This window comes from Mustela putorius, unplaced genomic scaffold, assembly GCF_011764305.1.
Source record: "Mustela putorius furo isolate JIRA1106 unplaced genomic scaffold, ASM1176430v1.1 tig00001063_pilon_pilon_pilon, whole genome shotgun sequence".
In the NCBI taxonomy this organism is placed as follows: Eukaryota; Metazoa; Chordata; class Mammalia; order Carnivora; family Mustelidae; genus Mustela; species Mustela putorius.
In genome coordinates, this window is record NW_025421556.1 from 2,972,968 (window position 1) to 2,997,303 (window position 24,336).

The 24,336-nt window shown below is 35.0% G+C and overlaps 1 protein-coding gene across 7 annotated transcripts in view; it reads left to right on the forward strand.

The window, feature by feature from the left end:
- FER (FER tyrosine kinase) overlaps nt 1–24,336 on the forward strand; it is a 470,546-nt gene that overhangs the window by 38,287 nt on the left and 407,923 nt on the right. For 6 of the 7 annotated variants that reach the window (XR_006608698.1, XM_045087150.1, XM_013060833.2 and 3 more), the window contains exon 3: nt 6,698–6,964. Coding sequence is in view for 6 of the 7 variants with exons in the window: in XM_045087150.1 (XP_044943085.1) it covers nt 6,758–6,964 (207 nt within the window). In the remaining variant the exon portion in view is untranslated. Of the gene's footprint in view, nt 1–462; nt 745–6,697; nt 6,965–24,336 lie in introns of those variants that run through there. The other variant, XM_045087151.1, reaches the window with a different exon arrangement.

Here is a 24,336-nt window from a genome sequence, read left to right on the forward strand (position 1 = left end):
TCTTTGCTTAGATTTTCTATTTTTACATTTGTTTTTAAGAGAATTTATAACTGATGAAGCATTTTTAAGATAGCTGGTTTAAAATGCTTTTTAGATAATTTCAACATCTAATTCATCTCAGAGTTGACATTAGTTGATTGTCTTTTCTCATTCAAGCTGTGATTTTTCTTGGTTCTTAATATGAGGTGATTTTCAGTTGAATCTTAGATATTTTATCTATTAATGTCAGAGACCCTGGGATCTATTTCAATGTTTTATATTCACAGGAAGTCCCTCTGTTTGGGTTTTGCATGCAGACCTTTTGGCCTATTTTTATGGGCTGTGGTTTCAATGACAGTTAATTGTCAGAGTCTTTGTGCTGTTATTTTGGTTTGTTTTGCTTGTCTGATGTAACTAGGGCTCCCACTAGTTCCTGCTGGTGCTGCTTGACAGAGCAGAAGATTTTTTTCTCAGGGCGAGCTACTAAGCATCTGTTGGTAGAAAAGGGCTAAGGTCGAATTTCCCTACTGTGCCCCCTAGCTGTCCTGATGTCTCTGAGCAGAAGAGGAAAGTCTTGGAGAGCAGCAGCTTCAGCTGGGTTCCTTTTGTCAGTTTTGCCTGCCTGCTCTGGTATCTCTGGTGGGGAAAGAGGTCCTCAGACCTGTGAGGACATAGTTTCCTGACCTGATAGCCGTCTCTGTTGCTGGTTCTTCCTGCCTCATTCAGTTTCTGTTGGCGGGAAAAGGGATTCTCTAGGCCTAGCAGGTAAGGAGAGTGTTTCTCCTGGCTGGTTTTTTTTTTTTTTTTTGGTGGGACTCATAAATAATTTCTCTTTTGTTGGTGTCTGGCTCTCTGTTGTCAAAGGCACTCCTATTCGATCCTGAGGGAGTTAACCTCCATATATGGGCTGCCTTTTGTTACTAGATGGGAGGTTCGGAAAAGTCAGGTCTCGGTGACCTCCTGTTGGGTGAGGAGAGCATGAGGCACTTGGCCTATGTGGTGTTCTTCTAGTCCTAGGGCCAAAGGAGGTTGCCTTTGATCAACCCTTCACAGTTCTTCTTTGGTAGTCTCTTGTGCCATTTCTTGTGTTTATAGTTGTGTTTTATGCGATGGAGCTGGGAAGAAGGGTCTTTATCATCTTATCTGGACCAGAAGCTGGGTTTTACTTTTTATTCTTTTTTTAAAAAGATTTTATTTATTTATTTGTCAGAGAGAGAGAGTACAGGCAGCCAGAGTGGCAAGTAGAAGCAGAGGGAGAAGCAGGCTCCTTGCTCTGCAAGGAGCCTGATGGGGGACTCAATCCCAGGACGCCGGGATCATGACCTGAGCAGAAGGCAGCTGCTTAACCAACTGAGCCACCCAGGCGTCCCTGGGTTTTACTTTTAATTTTGGTTTCTTTGTTGTATGGACATGGAGGTAGTAGGGTGATATTGGCTGGGGCTGAGTTTGACCTTGTTTGGAGGCCAGAGATTTACTTTCTCTTATGACATTCCATTAAACATCTTGTACTTCTGGATTTAATTTCATCTACCAATTCTTCACAGAGCCTGGAATATTGCAAGCCAAGGCTTCCCTGTCTACATTTTGTAACATCCAATCCTGCTGCAGAGAGGCTTCTCTCTTCAGACATTTTCTTGACTTTCCCTAGGTTGGCCTACTAACTATACCTACTTCTTTTCATATTGGAGCATCCAGTGTGAATTCTCAGGATTTTGTTTAACTCTGATTCCTCAGAAAGTCTTCTGGAAGTTGGGGTATTGTTGGGCACATTTCCATAGTACCTAGAGCCCCAGAACTTTCTCTTTCTTTTCTTTGAAACCATGCTGTGAATGTTGTAGCATAAAGATGGTATTTACTGATAATATATTTAAATTTTTGCTTTTTCTTAAAAACAGTTTTTGTTCTTTTTGTTATGCCCAAGTTTTCACGTCTGAGAGACCACCAAGGAGCCAACACCAATGCAATCACATGAGGGTTTATTTGACAAGCTTAAGCTTGGGCCCAAGTATACCCGACACAGTGAAGTAGGGACTTGGACCCCGAGGTACATGGACCCCGAGTACATGAAACACAGGTGCTCAGATGAAATTTCACAAACTGAATGTACATATGTAACCAGCACCAGTAAATTAATCATTAAAAAAAATCACATTCATGATCATGTTGTTTTGCCTTAAAAACCAATCAGCTCAAGGAGTTTGATCCTTATTAGTTTCCTGTATAGTGAAATAAAGCAGATAAATTTTATGGCATCTCCCACTGCTTGCCATGTATAGGTTGATTTTGGAGACATTTTTTCTTTGCTTTACCTCATATTTCCTTTTTTTTTTTTGGTCCCATACTGCTCCTATTTCCTGGAATACATTTCCTCTTTGACTTGTTACAATCTACAAATCATGGTTATTTTCCACCCCTATCTCAACTCTTGCTATTTCTAGGAAACTTTACTGGGCTGATCTAGCTTTCATTATTTTTTTTTTTCTTCTTCAAAAATTCTTTAATTAATATATTTTTAGAATAGGTAATATCAATTTATTCACTTAGCACAAAATTCAAAAATGTACGAAAGGATATATAGTGAAAAGTCCCTCTCCTACTCCAGTGCCCCAGCCACTATGTTCTTTGGGATATATTTTTTGTATTCATAAGAAAAATTAATTTCTATTATTCTTCCTCTTTTTTATACAATGTAAGCATACCAAGTTCTGTGTCTTACTTTTTTCAGTTAGAAGTTTTAATGACAGTTACAGATCAATACACAAAATATTTTCTTATTTTTTATTAGGACTGAATGATTTTCCGCTGAATGAATATACTGAAATCAGATCTACCGTATTATGATTGTGAAGGTTGGACAGTGAACACATTCACATATACTGTAATTTGAATGGTGGTCCCTAGAATTTTTCAGTTACAATCAGATGCAGCAGCCTTCATTGTAATTTACCTAGTCATTTTCTTTTGATGTATATTTCTGCTTTTCTTTTTTGTATTGTTATCTTAAACACTACTGAAACAAATAGTCTTATTTATGTCATTTGTCTTTAGGATATCATCCCTTAATTCCTAAAGTACTTATAAGCTCTAACAATTTAACAATTAGACAAGGTCTTAATTTATTATGGAGTTGTTTTAAAAATTTTTATCATTTTCATTCCTTGAGGATTGGTAACATAAATGAAATTATTTTGTATTTCTAGACCTAGAATACTGGTGTGTATAAATACACCTTTAGGACAGACTGGAGGGTTTCTCTTATAGCTGCCAGATTCTATTTCCTTTTTTATCCTTTTGAGCTCTTCATAATCCTTTTGAAGTTCTTGGTAATGGAAGAAAAAAATATTATCAAAGTTTAGATCAGAGGTAGGTGTATTTAGAAGCAGAAGTGATATTTATCCCAAGTTTTGGAATAAAATGAACCACAATCTCATATATAGTCTTTGAAAGAAAGGAAAATGTTTCACATTTCTTTGATCTCAAAAATTATTCCTTATTTTTCCACTGAAAGCATGGGATAAGACAGAATGTATCTTGACTGAGATTTAGATGAGCTGTAGGTAAAATAACAGGAAAATGTCCATTGTAATTTTTGTGTCCTATAAAGATACAGTATATCCAAGTAAAGATTTTATTTTTTTAATTTCTTTTATTCATTTATTTTTAAAAAGATTTTATTTATTTACTTGACAGAAAGAGAGATCACAAGTAGGCAGAGAGGCAGGCAGAGAGAGAGAGAAGGAAGCAGGCTCCTCACCCAGCAGAGAGCCTGATGCGGGGCTCGATCCCAGGACCCTGAGATCATGACCTGAGCCGAAGGCAGAGTGTGACTCGCTGAGCCACCCAGGTGCCCCTTCAAGTAAAGATTTTAAAGCTGCTACATCGAAAGTCAAAAAACTGGGATTATCCTATTGATATTAAAGTGAATAAGTCAATTACTTTATATTGGCTTAATTATGTTAATTATGTTAAGGTTGCTACTTTGGGAACTTTGATGGCATAGTTTTCCAGAACCTTTTTTCTCTCTTCTGCTTACTTGATAGATCACAAAACTGGCCAGTTTTCTGTTGGGGGAAAAATTGTAATTTGTTCTCTATTTGGAAAACCCACATTTTTACCATCTCTTTAGATGTTACCACTGAGGTTAGAAACATAAATCTCTTCTCATTTTTCTCTATAGCTTGGAATATCTCCCTGAATTAACAAGAAAGTGACTTCTGGTATGGCTAAGCCAGAACTAAAAATAAGGGGTGTGTTTCATCATTTCTTCTATTGGGCCCTGAAAAATTGATTGCCTGAAATTTTAGCGGTCTGGAGAGCAAAATAAATACTATCAGGGTTTTTGGGATTTATAGCAAACAAGCAGGGTATTTGGGGGGAAATTTCTGAGAACTGACCTTTAGATGATCATAAGTTATACTGTAGTGATTTTTTAAGCAACTTTATTGAGATATAACTCACATACTGAAGAATTCACCGACTTAAACTGTATATATAGTTCAGTGGCTTTTATTTTGTTCACAGAGTTGTGCAACCATTACCACAATCAATTTTAGAACAGTTTTGTTGCCCCCAAATGAAATCCAGTATCCAATGTCAGTTACTCCTCATTTCTTCCCAAATTTGCCAGCCCCAGGCAACTACTATTCTACTTTATATCTGTACATTGTGGACATTTCATATAAAGAGATTATATAAAGAGATCATTGTGTCTAGGTTTCTTTTACTTAGCATAATGCTTACAAGGTTCATCCATGTTTTAGCTTCTATGAATACTTTGTTCCTTTTCCTTGCTAATACTATATTGTATGTATATGTCATATTTTATTTATCCATTCATCAGTGGATGGATATTTGGATTATTTCTGCTTTGTAACTATTATGAACAATTCTGCTGGAATATTGATATACAAGTGTTGTGTGGGCATATGTTTTCATTCCTCTTGGATTTGTAACCAAGAGTGGAATTTCTGGGTCATATCATTGCTCTGTGTTTAACTTTGAGGAACAGCCCTATGTTACATTTCCACCAGCAGTATATTAGGTTTCTAATTTCTTCACAGTCTCCAATACTTGGTATTATCTGTCTTTTGATTAAAGACATCCTAGTGGTGTGATGTGGTATCTCATTGTGATTTTAATTGGTATTTTCCTAATGGCTAATGATACTGAACATCTTTTTGTGTGCTTATTGGACATTTGTAACTCTTGTTTGGAGACATGTCTATTGCCCATTTAAATTGGTTTGTCTTATAATTATTAATACTATATTTTAGATTTTGTTTATTTATTCGTCAGAGAGAGAAAGTGACAGAGTGGCAGGCAGAGGGAGAAGCAGGCCCCCCACTGAGTAAGGAGCCCGATGAGGGACTCAGTCCCTGGACCCTGGGATTAGACCTGAGCCTGAAGGCAGATACTTAACTGACTGAGCCACCCGGGCATCCCATGTTTGTCTTTTTACTATTGAGTTGTAAGAATTATATATTCCAGATAAAAGTCTCTTATCAGATAAGTATTTTCAAATATTTTCTCGCATTCTGTGCTTTTTTCACTTTCTTAACAATGACCTTTGAAGTACAGAAGTTTTAAATTTTGATTAAATGCAATTTATGTACTTTAATTTTGTTGCCTTTGCTTATGGTGTCTTATCTAAGAAACCATTTCCTGAGCCATGGTCACAGAGATTTACTATTGTGTTTTCTTCTGAGAGTTTTATAGTTTCAGTTATAGTTTAGTTATAGATATAGTTAATTCTTTGAGTATAGCCTAAGGAAGGCATCCTGCTTCATTCTTTTGCATGTGGAAACCCAGTTGTCCCAGCACCATCAGTTGAAAGACTTTTACCCTTATAGAAAGTCATAAATAGGATGATTCACATCTGGACCCTCTCTTCTACTCCATTGATCTCTCTGTTTGTCTATGTGCCAGTACCACATTGTCTTGATAATTGTAGCTATTCATTAGGTTTTTGAAATCAAGAAGTCTGAGTCTTCCAGCTTTGTTCTTCTTTTTCAAGATTATTTTTAAGATTAGCTTTTCAAATTATGTAAAAAAAAATCCATATGTTAATATGGATTAAGTTCAGTCTGTAGATCAAATTAGAGAAAATTGCTTTCTTAATAATATTAAGTCTTTTGGATCCATTAACATCAATCTTTCTGTTTATTGAACTCCTCCTTAATTTCTTTCAACACTTTGTAGTTTTAAGAGTATAGGTTTTTAATTTATTTTATAAAATTTATTCCTAAATATTTTAGTCTTTTTGATGTGGTTATATCTAGAATTGTTTTATAATTTCATTTTCAGGTTGATCATTGCTAGTGTATAGAAATATAATTGATTTTTGTATATTGATCTGTAATCTAACTATAATCTGTAATCTAACTAAGCTCATTTATTAATGCTAATACTTCTTTTTTTATTGCATTCCTTAGGATTTTATATATACAGTCTCATGTCCTCTGCAAATATAGTTTCACTTCTTTCTTTTTCAATTCCCATGGAGATTTTTTCATTTGTCTCATTGTATTGACTAGAACCTCCTTTACAATGTTCAGTAGAAGTAGAGAGAGTGGACATCCTCATCTTGTTTGACATTGGGGTGAAAGCATTCAGTTGTAGTGATTTTTTTTTAACCCCAAAAAGGATAGGCCACCATTTTGCTTTGAAGACAAATTTCCTTTTGATTTAAGATCTTTTTCCCTTCTGTTTACATACACAGATATGTGCTGATTAGAAGGCTCACAGTGCAGTGTGGAGGATAAGACAGTGCCTTACAAAAATGGGGTTTGGGAGTGACCTGAAGAATTCACATGAAGCTGTGCTAAAACTGCAAGACTGGGAATTACGGTTACTGGAAACAGTGAAGAAATTTATGGCCCTGAGAATAAAAAGTGATAAAGAATATGCATCTACGTTACAGAACCTTTGTAATCAAGTTGATAAAGAAAGCACTGTTCAAATGAATTATGTCAGCAATGTATCCAAGGTAAGGAGAATAATTTCATTATTTATTGTATATAGCATCATAATTGTGCTTAGGACAAGTAGGTAATACTGTTGAAGGAGCATACCCAAATTAGCATTCTAAAGTAGTGCTTCAAAATCTTGCTGATTAGGGCGCCTGGGTGGCTCAGTGGGTTAAGCCGCTGCCTTCAGCTCAGGTCATGATCTCAGGGTCCTGGGATCGAGTCCTGCATCGGGCTCTCTGCTCGGCAGGGAGCCTGCTTCCTCCTCTCTCTCTGCCTGCCTCTCTGCCTACTTGTGATCTCTGTCTCTGTCAAATAAATAAATAAATCTTTAAAAAAAAAAAAAAAAAATCTTGCTGATTATCAGAATCTCATGGGGGAAAGTTTCAAAAATTATACATTTTTGTGCCTTACCTCCTGTCTGAGTTAGTAGGTCTGAAATTTTTGAATTTTGAAATTAAAAAAAATTAATGTCTAGATTACTGTAATGACTTTGGTTTGAGAGCCATTTTTACTAATTTTATGTATTACCCTATTTCCTTGAGTCTCTTGAGACCTGCTATTTTCTTTTGACACAAACTTTCATTATAACCCATCTTCTCTGAATTCTGTGACTCATTGTGTACTGAATCACATGGAATATTTTAACAAATAATGTTCTTTGCTATCATTCATTTTACTAAAATAATAATATACTGATGAGTTAGTCACACAAAAAATTCTTTGAATAAACAATATGTTTTTTAACTGTAAGCTTATAAAAATAAAAAATTTAAAATTAAGTACCATAAAAATAAAGGACAAATTGCACTGTTAATTGCTCTTTGATGGCATTAAAGATGAAATATTACATAACTTAATAGTTCTTGGATTTCTGCTCTATTTATTTCCATTGTCTTACTTAAATATCGCATTTCATTGTACTTATTCAAAGTTAAGGGAAATCTTCCTTGTTTTACTATGGAAAGTCAAAAAAATTAGAGTGTTTCTTTTACAAACATGTCTCATAAATGATTTGAGTAAACTGTAGAGGAAACTGTTTCCTATGGAACGTGTATGTGGTGTGTATGATCAGGTAGGGATCTGTGATTTCATTGAGAACTCCTTAATGTTAATATCTTTAACTTCCTTTCCTAGGCCACTCACATTCTCCAAAAAGAAATTCTTTAGTCTCTAGTCTGAAGATGGGGTCACTAGACATAGCAAATAAAAATATAGGACATCAGTTAAATTTTGCATGCAGTATTTGGGACACCATACACTAAGAATTATTTATTATTTATCTGAAATTCAGATTTATCTTGTCCTGTGTTTGGTTTGACTACACTGTTATGTTACAAGACCTAATAGAGAAAGTAGGTTGAGTGTACTAAGAGTTATACTTTAGTTAATCCTTCTATTTTTGGTAAGCAGCCTGATGTCTCTTAGTCCAAAGTCCCAGTTTCTTCTGAACCGGGGAAAAACAGTTGTGTTTATGTGGGCTGAGCAGTAGAAATGAGAGTGTCAGCTGGGCAACTTATTTAAAAGCAAGTCCAGGAAACCAGTCCCAGGTAACAAAAGTCCAAATACAAGGGTGGGTCAGGCCAGGTGGAGGTATTCAATCAGTGGGGGTGCATACTGTCTCCTAGCTACCAAGGAGTATGGGCCCCACCCTTTGGGCACCTTTTGGGTGCCAATTCTGAACTAGGTGATAGGGTGGTTCAAATGTCTGCTAGGGTAAATTGTAATTCAGTTGGTCGCCTAGCATCACTGTGGAGTTTCCTGTGTGTGTTATAATCTCATTGGCCACCTGTGTGTGGCCAGGCCCAACCGCATGGCCTTTGCTCTATAAAAGTTAGTCTGGAAAACAGGGAGGGGTTGCCTTCTCTGTAGGGGCGGCCCCACTGGTCTGTTTGACGGTCGGTCGGTCTGATTCCTGATGCTTGGCGTGAAATAAAGCTTTTCTTGACCTTCGCTTTGTATCAGTCTTGCTCCTTTATAATCAGGGACCCATTATTGGGGTACCCAATTTTTGGGGGACCCAACAGTTTGAGTCACACATATTATGAAATGATTACTATAATAGGTATAGTTATCATCCATCATTTCATGTAGTACAATAAAAAGAAAAGAAAAAATCCTTTTTGTGAAGAGAACTCTTAGGATTTCCCTCTTAACTTTTATGTGTATCATACAGTGATCTTAATTATAGCCATCATGTTGTACATTACACATCTGGTACTTACTGATCTTTTATGTAGAAATTTGTACTTTTTGATTACCATCTTCCCCTACATGGTCTTTTTTTCTTGACCTACCCTTTGCAGAACATTTATTGTGGAGGCCGAGAAAAACTAAGGCCATCCCATCTCAGGTTTAGCTTTAGCATAAGTACAGCCTTCTCAGACCCTGTGTCCAAGGGCTGAACTTTACCCTACTTTACTATAGTTTCAGGAAGCCCCACCCTACTTTAGTTCTAAGGACTCCCACCCTACTCTAGGAAGCCTCAACCTACTTTAGTTGCAGAGACCCCCACCCTGCTTTAGTAACAGGAACCCATAAATAACCCTGCCTTAACTAAGCTCGAGGTCCAAGTCCCTACTCCACTGCATCGAGTATACTTGGGCCCAAGCTTAAGCATGTCACCTTGGGGTCCAAGTCCCTACTCCAGTGTGTTGGGTATACTTAGGCCCAAGCTTAAGCTTGTCGAAAAAACCCTTGTGTGATTGCATTGGTGTTGGCTCCTTGGTGGTCTCTCAGATGTGAAAACTCGGGCACAACATTAGGTTTCAACAGTTCTAAGTTACCATTTACCTACTTTTAATTGTCTTAAGTTTTGTTGACATGTCTTATCTGTGGTTGTCCCCTTTTCTATTTTCTTTGTTATTGTGAATTTATACTTTAAGCAAATACATTATATTTTAGTGGTATTTTGGAAAGAAGTGGATAAATAGCCAGGTGTTCTATTTACCATGTTTAATTGGAATTACACTCTTTAGAAAAGTAAGATAATGAAAGTAACAAGAAATAGGACTAGTAGGTATAGAATATTGAAGATTTATGAGGTCGGGTCAGTGGAGGAATCATCAGTGTAGACACTGAAGTGTCAAGTATTTTGGTGAAGGATAGGTGGAGACAAATGCTAAAATAATTAAGGAAGTCAGGGAAGTTTTTGGATTGCGAAGAGGGCTAGGGAAAGTGATAAAGTTTGGGAGGGATGGTTTAAGGGGGCAGGATTGCCTTTCAAAGAGGAAGTGTTGAGAGATGAGTGAACAATGGTTGGAAACCCCCCCAAAAAAACAAGGAATGTGTCAGCCTTTCCTCTTAACGCTGAAAAGTCGTCATTTATTCTACCTAAAACAAGTTCAGTATATCAGTGTTTTTCTTTAGGGTGTTGTGTTTTTGGTGTTGCATCTAAAAAAAAAAAAAAAAAAAACCTCACAGTTGCCTAACCTAAATTTGCAGAGTTTCTCCTATGTTTGCACCTGGAAATTTTATAGTTCTGTTTTACATTTAGGCTTATGATTCATTTTTAGTTAATTTTTGTATAAGGGGCAAGGTATGATTAAAGTTTGTTTTTGCAAACAGATATCCATTTATTCTAGCAGCATTTGTTGGAAAGATTAAACTTTCTTCTTTGCCTCTTTGTCGAAAATCAGTTGACTATAATTTGTAAGCCTATCTCTACATACTTTATAATGTTCATTTGTGTTTTTGTCTACCCTGACACTGATAACTTCTTATTTTTATTGTTTTATAGTAAGCACAAAGTCAGTAGTGTAATTTTTCTGTTTTTTTTTTTTCTTTCAAAATGATTTTGGCTATTTTAGTTCCTTTGCACTTCCATATGAATTTTATATATTCATTTATTTTAAAAATATTTTATTTATTCATGAGAGAGAGAGAGCAGCAGAGGGAGAAGGCAGCGGGAGAGAGAGAGAGGAGAGGCCGAGAGAGAAGCAGATTCCCCGAGGATCAAGGAGCCCCATTTGTGACTTGATCCCAGGACCCTGGGATCATGACCTGAGCAGAAGGCAGACACTTAACCGACTGAGCCATCCAGGCACCCTCATATGAATTTTAGAATTAGCTTGTTAATTCCTATTTTAAAAAAGCTACTGGATTGTGATTGGAATGTATTGACTATATAGATAAATTTCAGGAAAATGTATAGCAACAGTATTGGGTCTTCCAGTCTGTAAACATGCTATGTATTTTCTTTAATTTTTCTGAATAGTCTTACAAGTTTTCAGTATACAGGTCTTTCAGATTTATGTACATTATGTTTTTTTTGATACTCTTCTGAATAGTATTTTTTTTTAAAGGTTTTATTTATTTATTTGACAGAGAGAGATCACAACTTAGGCGGAGAGGCAGGCAGAGAGAGAGGGGGAAGTAGGCTTCCTGCTGACCAGAAAGCCTGATGCCAGGCTCAGTCCCAGGACCCTGAGATCATGACCTGAGCCAAAGGCAGAGGCTTAACCCACTGAGTCACCCAGGTGCCCCTAAATAGTATTTTTTAAAAATTTTAGTTTCTCACTATTCATTTTTATTATGTATACTAATCTTGTAAACTAAACTTTGTGAAACTCGCTTATTTGTAGCTTTTTTGTAGATTCCCTTGGATTTTCTACATGGGTGATTTTCTCTTCTGCGAACAAAGACAATTCCCTTTTCTTTTCCATTTGGATGTCTTTTATTTGCTTTTCTTTCATTTATGTACTGGTTAGAACCTCTAGCACAAACCCTGGATGGACGTATAGAAAATAGATATCCATGTCTTGTTGCTAATCTTATGGGAAACACATTTAGTCTTTCACCATTAAGTATGCTGTTAGCTGTAAGTTTTTTGTAGATATCTTTTATAAACTTGTGGAAGCTTCTATTCTTACTTAGCTGAGAGTTTTTTTCATGCACTGATGTTGGGTTTTGTCAAGTGGTTTATCTTTTTCTGCTTAGATAATTGTATTGTTTTTTCTTTTCAGTTTCATAATATATTAAAATGTGTTCATTGATTTTTAGATGTTTCAGATGTTAAAACAATCTTGTATTCCTGGATTAAACTCCACTTAGTTTTATATATTGCCCATTTAAAAAAAAAATCTTTGGATTCAGTCTGCTAAAAATTTTTTTTTAAAAATTCTTTTCTTAGTTTTACTGAGGTATATTGGTCTGCAGGTGTCTTTTCTTGTAATGTTGTCGCAAAACCCTGTTTTGGTATCAGGGTGATGCTGGCCTCATAGGACAGTTGGAAAGTATTTTCTCTTTAGTTTTCTGGCAATATTTGTGTAGAATTCATTTTGTTTCTTACTTAGATGTTTGATAGAATTCACCAATGAAATCATCAGGGCCTAAAGTTTACTTCAGGAGAAGATTTTTAATTATACATTTAATGTATAATATAGTGGGCTCTTAAGGTAGTCTTTTTCTTCCTGAGTGAACTTTGGTATGTTGTGCTTTTCAAGGAATTTGATCACTTTTGTCTAAGATATCAAATTTTTTGTTGTTTATTATTTTGCTTTATTGTCCTTTGAATATATTTTTCATTCCTGATACTGGCAGTTTTTGTCATCTGTCTTTTTTTCCTCATTAGACACACTAGAGGTTTATCAACTTTACTGATATTATCTGAGAATTACCCTTCGATTTCATTGACTTTCTATTTTCTGTCGCATTGATTTCTCCTCTGAAATCTATTGATTTTTTCTCCCTTAATTGGGGTTTTATTTCCCCTGATTTAATAAGTAAAAACAGATTATTGATTTAAGATCTATCTTCTCTTGTAATATAAGATTATAGTTTTCTTGATTTTCTCTGAGTATGGTTTTAGCTGAATCCTAGAACTTTTTATATGCTATATATTTTCATTTTCTTTCAGCTCAGGATATGTTTTAACTTTTTTTAAAAATTTCTTTTTTGACCCATGTATTCTTTCAAAGTCTCATACTTAATTTCCAAATATTTGGGGCATTTTTTTTCCCCAGAGACATTTCTGTTGTTGATTATGAACTTAGTTCCATTGTTTTACAAGAGCCTATTTTGTACTGTTAAATTTATGAATACTTGTTTCATGGCCCAAAATATGGTTTGTAACTGTTTCATGTATACTTGATTTCTGTTGTTGTTGGGTGAAGTGTTCTATAAGTGACAGGTTAAGATGGTTGATAGTGGTGTTCAAGTCTTTTATTTCATTACTTATTTTTGTCTTCCTATTCTCTCAATTTTTGAAAGATGAGTATTGAAATCTCTGATTATAATTGTGAATTTGTCTATTTCTCTTTGCAGTTTCATCAGTTTTTACTTCATGTATTGTGAATTTCTGTTATTAGGTACATAAATGCTTAGAATTGTTATGGTTTTTTTTTGACAAATTAATTAACTTGTGTATTAGGTGACTGATTTTTGAAGATTTTAAAATTCTTATGAATTGACTCATTTTTCATTTATGACATTACTTTCTTTATCCCTTATACAATTATTTACTATGAAATCTACTCTGATATTAGTAGGACCACTTCAGTTTTCTTTTGGTTAATGTTAACATATTATGTGTTTTTCATCCTATTCGGTTGTTATATTTAAAGTGGGTTTCTTGTAGGTAGTATGTGGTTGGGTCTTGCTTTGTTTCCTAATATGACATCACTGCCATTTAATTGGTGTGTTTAGACTGTTTCCATTTAATGTGATTTTTTATATGGTCAGGTTTTAATCTATCAGTTTGCTGTTTGTTTTCTTTTTGTTCAGTCTGCTTTTTCTGTGTTTTTATTTTCCTTTTTTCTCTTATTTTGCATTGGGGTTTTTTATGATTCTGTTTTTACCTACATTGCTGGGTTATCAGCTATAATTGTTTATTGTGTTATTTTAGTGGTTGCTTTAGGATACATCTTTAACTTACTATACAATTATATTTTAGTCATATACATATATATAGTCATATGTATATCATCTGTGATAATATACTTGTATGGTATACTTTCATTTCACCTGCCTATACCTTATGCTATTATTGTTATGCTTTTTAATTCTACTTGTGTTATAAATCCCACAATATATTATCATATTGCTGTGAATTGTTGATTATCTTTTGAATAATTTAAATAATAATAACGTAAGTCTTTATATTTACCCATTGAGCTACAACTCACAGTACTCTTCATTTCTTTGTAGATCTAGGTTTCTATCTGGCATTATTTTTTTTTTTTCTGCTTGGACTTCCCTTAACATTTCTTATATTAGAAGTCTGCTGGTAATTTATTTTTTCTGGTTTTGTAAATGTGAAAATGTCTTTAGGCTGTGTTTGTTTTTGAAAAGTATTTTTGCTATATACAAATTTCTAGTTTGGTGCTTTTTTCTTTTAATATTTCAAAGATGTTTTATTGTTATCTACATTGTTTCTGATAAAATAATTGTGCCTAATGTTTTATCCTCTGGCTTGCTTAAGATTTTTTTCTTTATCACTGATTTAAAACAATCTGTTTTATGCCTCTGTGTAATTTTCTTTATCTTTCTTGTGCTGGGGGTTTGTTGACTGTCTTTTATCTGTGGACATATAGATATTCTCAACAACTTTAAAAAAATATCAGCCATTATTTTTTCAAAAAATATTTTAGTCCTTCCTCTTTTCTCTCCTTTGGGGACTCTAATTATATACATATTGACTGAAGTTAAACTACATTTTACTGATGCTCTATTTTACTGTCTTCTCTGTGTTTCATTGTGGTCACTTTCTATTGTTATGTCTTCCATTTCATTAATCTTATTTTATGTAATGTCTAATCTGTCATTAATTTTATTTAGTCTGTTCTTCTCGTGAGAAGAACATGCTTCTGGTACCCTTTCATAACCCTATCAATGAATTTAATTCTCACTCTCTCCCTGACCTCTCTTTTTCCAGCAATGTCACTTCATCCCTCCTTCCTCTTCTTCCCTTGGCAATACTACTTACTCTCTTGCCACAATTTAAATTTAAATATGTCTTTGTGGGACACCTGGGTGGTTTACTTGGTTAAGCGACTGACTCTTGGTTTCGGCTCAGGTCATGATCTCAGGGGTTGTGAGATCCACCCTGTGTTAGGTTCTCCAATCAACAGGGAGTCTGCTTGAAGATTCTCACCCTCTCCCCCTCCTCATGGGTGTGTGTGTACTCTCTCTCTTTCTCATAAAGAAATAAATCTTTTACAAATATGCCTGTTTGTTCTTATTCCTTTATCTTCTCATACCTGTCCAAACCCAGCTCTTCCTTCTGCCCCACACCTGTGCTTTAGGGTAGAGAATTGGAGAGAAGGAATGAGAAACTGAGTAGCTGAGCCATTTCTGTGTGGAAAATGAACAAGTCATAAATAAATGAATTATTTTTAATAGTTCAATTTGAATCTTTTTTTGTATCTTCCATGTGTCTACTTAATATTCTTTCCTTGAATGTCTTACAATGTAGTTAAAGTAACTGTTTTATGCTTCTTGGATTTTATAATCTTTCTTACTTCTAGGTCAATTTTGATTGAATGATTTTTTTTTCTCCTCATTTTTCCTCTGCATCTTTATGCTTGGTAATCTCTGATTTGATGCCAGGCATTGTGGATTTTACTTTTTTAGGTTCTGAATATTTTCATAGTTTAAAAAATATTCTTGAGCTTAGTTTTGGTTGGTGACAGTTAGTTACTTGGAGACAGTCTGATCTTTTTGGCTTTTACTTTTAACTGACTGAGCCACCCAGGCATCCCTGGCTCTTACTTTTACATTTGTTAAGTACTTGTAGTCTAGGGTGAGTTTATCTCCTCTACTGAGGCAGCATCATTCTCAGTACTTAAATGATGCTCCTGATATGAGGTTTTACATTGTGGTTATTGGGACCTGGCACAGTTCCATGGTCTTGTGTGAGCTGTAGACTGTGTTCCCTTATAATTACTTTGAGTGGGTTATTCCCTTTGTATAGGGTAATTTCCTCACACCCTTGGGCTGATCCGTACTTAGCTGAACAATCAAGGGGAATCTTGCAGATCTTCTGAGTTTTAGTGCTGCTCTCTCCTCTGAACTACTCTGTTCTTGTCCCTTCTCCAGAACAAGAATTTTGTCCCTGGAGAGAGGGCAGCGTTACTATCTTGGTGCTCTGTGCTTTGAACTCAGTCTCTTTAACTTGCAGGTATTACTGAATTTTGTATGGCTCTTCCTCTTCGGATTTTTTTCTCCATTCAGTGAGCTGAGATAACCTTAGCACTCAGTTTGTTGATCTGTAGTCTCTCTCAGGGTTTACTGTCCTTCATTGCCTGATGTCCAGTGGCTTGTATGCCGTTGTTTCATATATTTTGTCACTTTTTGGTAGCTTTATGCAGCTGGGTAAAGAAATGCCTGTTTCACTATCTTGAGTGGAATCAGAAGTCTTGCAGCTAGTGGCTTTTATCTCTTTATTCTTCGGCTCAGGTCATAATCCCCATGCCCTGGGATTGAGTCCCGCATTGGGCTCCTTGTTTGGTGGGGAGCCTGCTTCTCCCTCTGCCTCTGCCTGCCATTCTGTCTGCTTGTGCTCGCTCTCTCCCTCCCTCTCTCTGACAAATTAAAAAAAAAAAAATTAAAAAAAGCGTACAGCTGAGTTTCAAGAGTAAAACAAAGATATCCCTGTACCCTCTACTCTATTCCTTGTTAACATTTTGTTTTATATACTCTACAGTTTGTTTTCTCTCTCAATATAATTATATATTACTTTTTTTCCCCTGAACAATTTGTGAGTTAGTTGAAGACATCATGTCCTTTCATTCTTAAATGTTTATTTAAGTATTTTTAAAGAACATACCTGCAGTACAATCAAATTTGGGAAATTTAGCATTATTACCATGCTATTATCAAAAATATGTTCCATACTCGACTTTTGTCATTTGTCCCAATAATGAGCTTTTTTGGGGCATTTTTTCTTTTTTTCCCTGATTCAAGATCTAATCCAGAATCATTCATTTCGTTTAGTTGTTTTGTCTCTTAGGTTCCATTAATCTAGAACATGAATGTAAGAAATCATACTTTGTGCTTTGGTCAATTCTTTCTTTCTTCTTCTTCTTCTTCCTTTTTCTTTTTTAACTGAAAGTTATTTTGAAGTATGTACATTCTGTTTTTAATCCTGAGGGCATGGTTTTTGTGTGCTTTTATTTTTCCCTTTTTGTTGTTTGTATTGCTTTTGGTGAAATATTGGGAGATAGAAGCTTTGGTAGCAATCTTTGCTTTCAATTACCTAGACTGTTTCCCTATCATTTTTTGAACACTTCTTTGCTTCCTGGCATATTAAGATATCCCAGGCTCATCTTGAATGTTCCTTTCCCAGTTCTGAAATAAACCCTTTCTCCTAGGAATCCTGGTTCCTTCTATCAGAGATAATATTTAGATATTCAACCAAATTACTGTGTATGAAATTTTGTGTCTCATGGTATTTTGCAATCACAAATAATGATGGAACAAATAACTTTGTTACGGATGTATTTTTGAATATTATGACTATCTTCAGGGTAAATTCCTGGAAATGAGATTTCTAGGTCAAAGTATAAATGTGTATGTCGTTTTGTTAGGTATTGCCATTGTAATTATGAATTTATTTTATAGACCTTGTACAGTTTTGTATACCCACTATATCTAAGAGTGCCATTTCTACTTAATCTGGGCAACAGAGTATGTTGTCAGACTTTTGAAATTTTGTTAGTCTGGTATGTAAAAAATGATTTCTAGTACAGTTTTAATTTATACTTCTCTAATTATGAGTGAAAATAAACATCTTTTCATATGTTTAACAGCTATTTTATTTTGAGAAGTTGTAAGGTGAATTTTCTTTGTATTTTTTTATTCATTTAAAATTACACCTGTCAGAAATAAAAGATATTATGATGGCAAAAGAAGAAGTAAAATTGTCTCCATTTGCATATGATACAGTCTTATATATTGACATCCCTAAAGACTCCACCAAAAAACTGTTAGGACTAATAAATTCAGTAAAGTTATAGGATACAGAAAACAGTTGTTTTTATATACTAATAATGAACTATCTGAAAAAGAAATAAAAGCAACATTCCAATTTATAATAGCATCAAAAAAATTCTTAGGAATAATTTCACCAAGGAGGTGAAAGATCTATACACTGAAAAGTTATAAGACATTGGTAAAAGAAATTGAAGAAGACACAAATAAATGGAAAGATATTCTGTGGTAATGGATTGGAAGAATTAATATTGTTAAAATGTTCTTATTCTCCAAAGCCATCTATAGAATCAATGCGGTCCCTATCAAAATTCCAATGGGATTTCCCACACAAATAGAGAAAAGAATCCTAAATTTGAATGGAACCACAAAGGCCCTGAGTAGCCAAAGTTATCTTGAATAAGAATCAAGCTGAATGTATTAAATTAATGATTTCAAACTTATTATAAACATTTAACAATCAGAACAGTATGATATAGCATAAAAACAGACATGTAGACCAATAAAACAGAATTGAGAGCTTGGAAATAAGTCCATGCTGTATATAGTCAACTAATATTTGACAAGAGAGCCAAGAGTAATAGTCTCTTTAATAAATAGTGTTGGGAAACTGGATATTCATACAAGAGAATGAAATTGAACCTCTCTCCAAAAGTGCAGGCAGCAAAAGCAAAAATAAAGATTCTGCACAGCAGGAAGCATTCAGCAAAATGAATAGATAATCTTAGGAATGGGAGAAAATATTTGCCAAATATCTATCTGACAAGGAGCTAATACTCAAAATATTGGGAACTCCTACAACTCAATAGCAAACAAAAACAAAAACAGACCCCCCCCCCCACCGAAATGGTAGAGAATCTTAGTACAGTTTTTCAAGGAACACAACAAATAGCCAACAGACTCATGATAAAATAGTATCACTAATCATCAAGGGAATGCAAGTCAAAACCACAATGAGATGTTACCTCATAACTATTAGAATGGCTATTATCAAAGAGAGAAAGATAACAAGTGTTGACAAAGCTGTGGAGAAGAGAGAGTTCTTGTATACCATTGCTGAAAATGAACATTGGTAAAGCTACTTTGAAAAACAGTATGGAGATACCCCCAATAATTAAAAATAGAACTACCATATGATCCAGCAATCCCACTTCTGGATATAGATCAGAAGGAAATGAAATCATTATTGTGAAGAGATACTTTCACTGTTGTGTTCATTGCAGTATTATTTATAATAGTCAAGATATGAAAATAATCTAAACCTCCATCAGTGGTTGAATGGATAAAGAAAATGTGGTTTATATACATAGTGGAATATTATTCAGTCATGAAAAGAAGAAAATCCTTTCTTTTGCGACAACAGGGTGGACTTGAGTTCATTATGATAAATAAGTCAACTCATAGAAATAGAGATTGGAATGGTGATTGTCAGAAACTGGGAGGTGGTGGAGGCAGGAGAGAAATGAGGAGATGTTGATCAGCAGGGACAAACTTCCAGCTATAAGATGAATAATCTCTGGGGATGTAATGTACAGCATGTGACTATATTTAACAGTACAGTATTATATACTTGAAAGTTGTTAAGGGAGTAGATCTTAAATGTGTATCACCACAAGAAAAAAGGACAATCATGTGAGGGGGTGGAGGTATTAACTGACTTTACTGTAATAATCACTTTGCAATATATACATGTATCAAATCATTATGTTGTACACTTTAAACTTGCATATGTTTTGTTATTAGTATCTCAATAAAGCTGAACAAAAATGAGTAAATATACAATTACATCTGTCAGAATACAGTCAGCTCTCTTCTGAAATAGTGTAGTGGTACAGATAATTCTCAGCACAACTTATGGAAGAGAAATATTGGTTTACCTTTTGAATACAAAGTAGACTGAATATTGGCTATATTCCATATACTACATGGGAATTAAACGTAATAGAAACTTCTTTTTGATGAACCAGCTTCATTATTTAGTAGTCACATAATAAGTATATATTGTAACTAGAAATCTGTATAACTAGATTTTCAGCTGTATGTATTTTAAGACAGTAATTCTTAAGTCTGACTGTGGAGTCAATTCTGCTATAAAGCCTGCTTTAAAAACATGAATTTGTTCCAATGCAATGATATATTGGGGAACAATTTGAACATAATCTGATTTTGTATTTGTTCATGCACAAATCTGGAAGAAGTGCTAGGTGAATGCCAAAGACTACCTAGATGAATTGAGCTGCTTAGGAATGCATAAAACTTACACAGGTGCACTCTTTCATCATTTATTGGCTACCTCTGTTCATCTGTTGGGTTATGAGCCACACCCATCCTGTAGTCTTGCAACTTTCTGTCTAAATTTAGATAACTCTTTCTACTATTTTACAAAAACTCAGAAGTTGCAACCCTTCTGACGCTTACTTTTGATAAGCGAACCTCAGGTCTTTTCGAGATAAAGTGCCATGTCTTTTTTAGTACTTAGGTGTTCTTAACCACTTCATCTATGTAAAACCCTGCAAAGATTTTCTTAGTTTCTGTCTTTTTTAAAAAATGTGTCCCTGATAAATTTTTTGACTGTTGTAATCTAACACTTAAAAAAAAAAAATAAGCTCTGTGATTTTCAGTGTGATTTTGCATAACACTGATTATTAAGGACACAAATGTTTTTGTACATTAGAGCTTTAAAATACTGATGCCAGCACCCCATTCAGAAACCTATTGGGTCAGAATCACTGGTCATGGGATTCAAGATTTGGTATTTTAAAAAGGCTGCCAGGTGATTCTTATTGCAGGCAGAATTGGGAACCACTAGCCTGGGTAAATCAGGAAGCTTTGAAGGAAACTCAAGGACAGACTCTTTTGAATAGGTAGTACTTTGCACTTGAAATTCAGTCTTTGAAATCCTCAGTTTTAGGGAAGTTTAATGACTTGTCTTCTAGATTTCTGTGTCTCATAAAGACTCAGGAATTCCAAAAACATTCTTATGAATTCAAACTCTGAATAAAAACTGTTGTTTCAGAGAACGATTTATTTTGAATTATTGTGTGACACAGAAACTATACATTCTTCTTGGAATTTTGTTGTTGTATTTAAAAAATATTCAAGCAGGAAAGAAAGCAAGTAGTTGGAAGATACAGTCTGTACAGAGAAAACCTATTTCTAATAACTATTATTTAGGTATTTTTCAGGTTTGAGTAATTTTGTTGATTATTTTCAGTGCATTACTATAATTATAGCTGCAGTAGTTGTGTGTTCTTTGACTCATTGTCCAGGATAAATACTTTTTGATATATGAACTCAGAACTTTAAATTACTACCTGTTTATGGAATACTGATTTATCTCACCACACATCTGCTAGTTCAGAGGTGGAAGCATGATTTGCTTTTCTAAAAGATATAATTTTTTCCCTGTATATAGTTTTCATTTTCCAGAATTTGAGTGTAGTGTTTACTTTTTTTTAATATTGGGTATTCATCCAATAACTTGTACTATTTACTTCTGTTGGTTTCCTAAGATTGAAATAGGCATTTTAGGATTCATGTTTAATTATTTTGGAAATCTGTGATGCTCTGTAGTGTATGCAGTGCAGTGTATGGTCTCTTTTTTTTAGGGGGTGGAATGATAGGGGAGCATAAAAGTTCTATAAATGAAATCATTATTCCTTTTTCACTCTGAAATAAGAGATGCATTTATTTCTAGGAATTACTTTTGGTCATAAAACAACAACATAAACTCACATTTAGGGATGTGGAAAATCTTTTGAAAAATACATTTCAGGTAGAAACAGTATTTTATAATATAATATTATTTTTTAAATTAACATATAATGTATTATTAGCCCCAGGGGTACAGGTCTTTGAATCACCAGGTTTACACACTTCACAGCACTCACCATAGTACGTACCCTCCCCAATGTCCATAATCTCACCACCTTCTCCCTCCCCCGCTCCCCCCAGCAATCCTCAGTTTGTTTGTGAGATTAAGAGTCTCTTATGGTTTGTCTCCCTCCTGATTCCATCTTGTTTCATTTATTCTTTTCCTATCTCTCAAACCCCCCACATTGCATCTCCTTATATCAGGGAGATCATATGATAGTTGTCTTTCTCCAATTGACTTATTTCGCTCAGCATAATACCCTCTAATTCCATCCATGTCATCACAAATGGCAAGATTTCATTTCTTTTGATGGCTGCATAGTATTCCATTGTATATATATGCGACATCTTCTTTATCCATTCACCTGTTGATGGACATCTAGGTTCTTTCCATAGTTTAGCTATTGTGGACTTATAATGTAATATTAATATTCAGTTTACAACTCGGGATTCTAAAAGATGTTCTAAACTTAAAAGTCTCAAATCAGTAATTTTGTTTCCTTGGGTTAGGGAAATGTGTATTATACGTATATTTCTCTTAAACTGGTGCTCGCTCTTTCTTTCTTTCTTTCACCAGCATATAGTGGTACTATTTCTAATTATGCAGTGTGGTGCTGGTTTTGGTTAGAAAGAAGAAGATGCTGATTTATTTCTTAATTGTTCTGCTTAGGGAAGTTTGAAGTCTAGGTCATTATTCTAGTTAGAAACCAAAATATAGTGCAAGGCCACTTTTTTTTTTTTTTAAGATTTTATTTATTTATTTGACAGACAGAGATCACAAGCAGGCAGAGAGGCAGGCAGAGAGAGAGGAGAAAGCAGGCTCCCTGCTGAGCAGAGAGCCCGATGTGGGGCTCGATCCCAGGACTCTGAGATCATGACCTGAGCCGAGGGCAGTGGCTTAACCCACTGAGCCACCCAGGCGCCCCTTGGCCACTTTTATTTTTACTTTCATATCAAGAATGACTCACTAATCCTGGCCTAGAATGACTTACTCACTTTAGATATTACTCATGCTACAAAATAGGTAGCCTAAAGGAGTAGATAGATTTTCGACAAGGAAAATCTAAACTAATTTATTTATCTATTTTTAAAGATTTTATTTATTTATTTATTTATTTATTTTTTAATTTATTTTTTTGACAGAGAGATCACAAGGAGGCAGAGAAGCAGGCAGCCAAAAGAGGGGAAGCAGGCTCCTTGCTGAGCGGAGAGCCTGATACAGGGCTCTATCCCAGGTCCCTGAAACTATGACCTGAGCTGAAGGCAGAGGCTTAACTCACTGAGCCACCCAGGCACCCAGGAAAATCTAATTTAATGATAACGTACTAAATAGGGATTAATTAAAGATTACTGTATAATTTGTAACCAGTTTATAAAGTACTCTCATTAGTTTAGTTTAATAGTTATTCTTGATATACATGTATTTTGGGTGTATAGGAAAAGTTGAAAATAATCTTTTGATGCAGATGTCTTTAGGATCCCATACTTCTGTATCTTCTAGCATCATAGGTAGCACATTAAGAGATAGGCTTATATGACCTTGGCAGATTATTTAATTTTTCTCTTACCATTTATAAGATGAAGATATTGCCTCAGATTGTTGATGTGAGGGGTATGTAAGAGAAAGCCTGTGCACATAGAGGAAGCAGATATTAAAGAGAAGGAGCAGAGGATCATCTAGACAAGCAGGGTTAGACTCAATAGGGATGACGATAAGGGAGAAAGAATGGAGACCATCAACTCCTCCTCTTGGTTCTGTGTTACACAGTATGTGAGAGAAGAACACATCATTTATTGGAGAGAGCTTTAGAAAAAGAGAGGGTCCTAAGTATATAGGCTGGTTTATAACTTCTGGGAGCAAATGCTGAGTTTCAACTTTTTTCCCCAGAGGTTTATGGGAGGCGGGGTTTAAAAAATTCGATTGAGCAGTAACTGGAAGGATTGGTTGGATTTGGGCAGAAAAGGGAAGTCTGCTTTTAAAGAAATGTTAAGCTGAAAGAGGCAATCAAGGAGATTTGGGGGATATAGGAAGTAGAGAATAATACAGCAACTGCCTTAGAACTTGGATGGAGGTGAGAATGGGATGCAACATGGTGGAGAACAAACAGGCTTATCTCACTGAAGCTGGAGGGGAGTAGGTTAACATCTCCAGAAGCCTTAGGGTAATTTATTGTTTTCTTTAAAACACCCAAATCGGTTAGCCCATCATTAACAAAAATCTGCTAGAACTGGGTCAACAAAGTAATCTTCTGTGGACATGATTTATAAAACTCAAGTTGCTTATGAGGATAACAGTATAGAGGGAAGTAGCTAAGTAGTGAAAAATCGCGAGAACTGGAGGAGACTGCAGGGGTTTTTAACTCAGCAACTAACTTTTGGTAGGAGAAATTGCCAAGGTGATATGATATACTTCAGAAGGGCAAAGATAACTCTGGCCTGTCCCCTTTCTGGATATTGTTCTTCCTTAGAAGAACAAGAATTGTGGCTTTGTAAGCCCAATAGCAAAAGCAAATGAGGGACATTGAATCCAGAAAAGCTGGAAGAAAAAGTAGCAGGAAAGAAAAGGTAATGTAGTTTCCTTCTGGGTCTG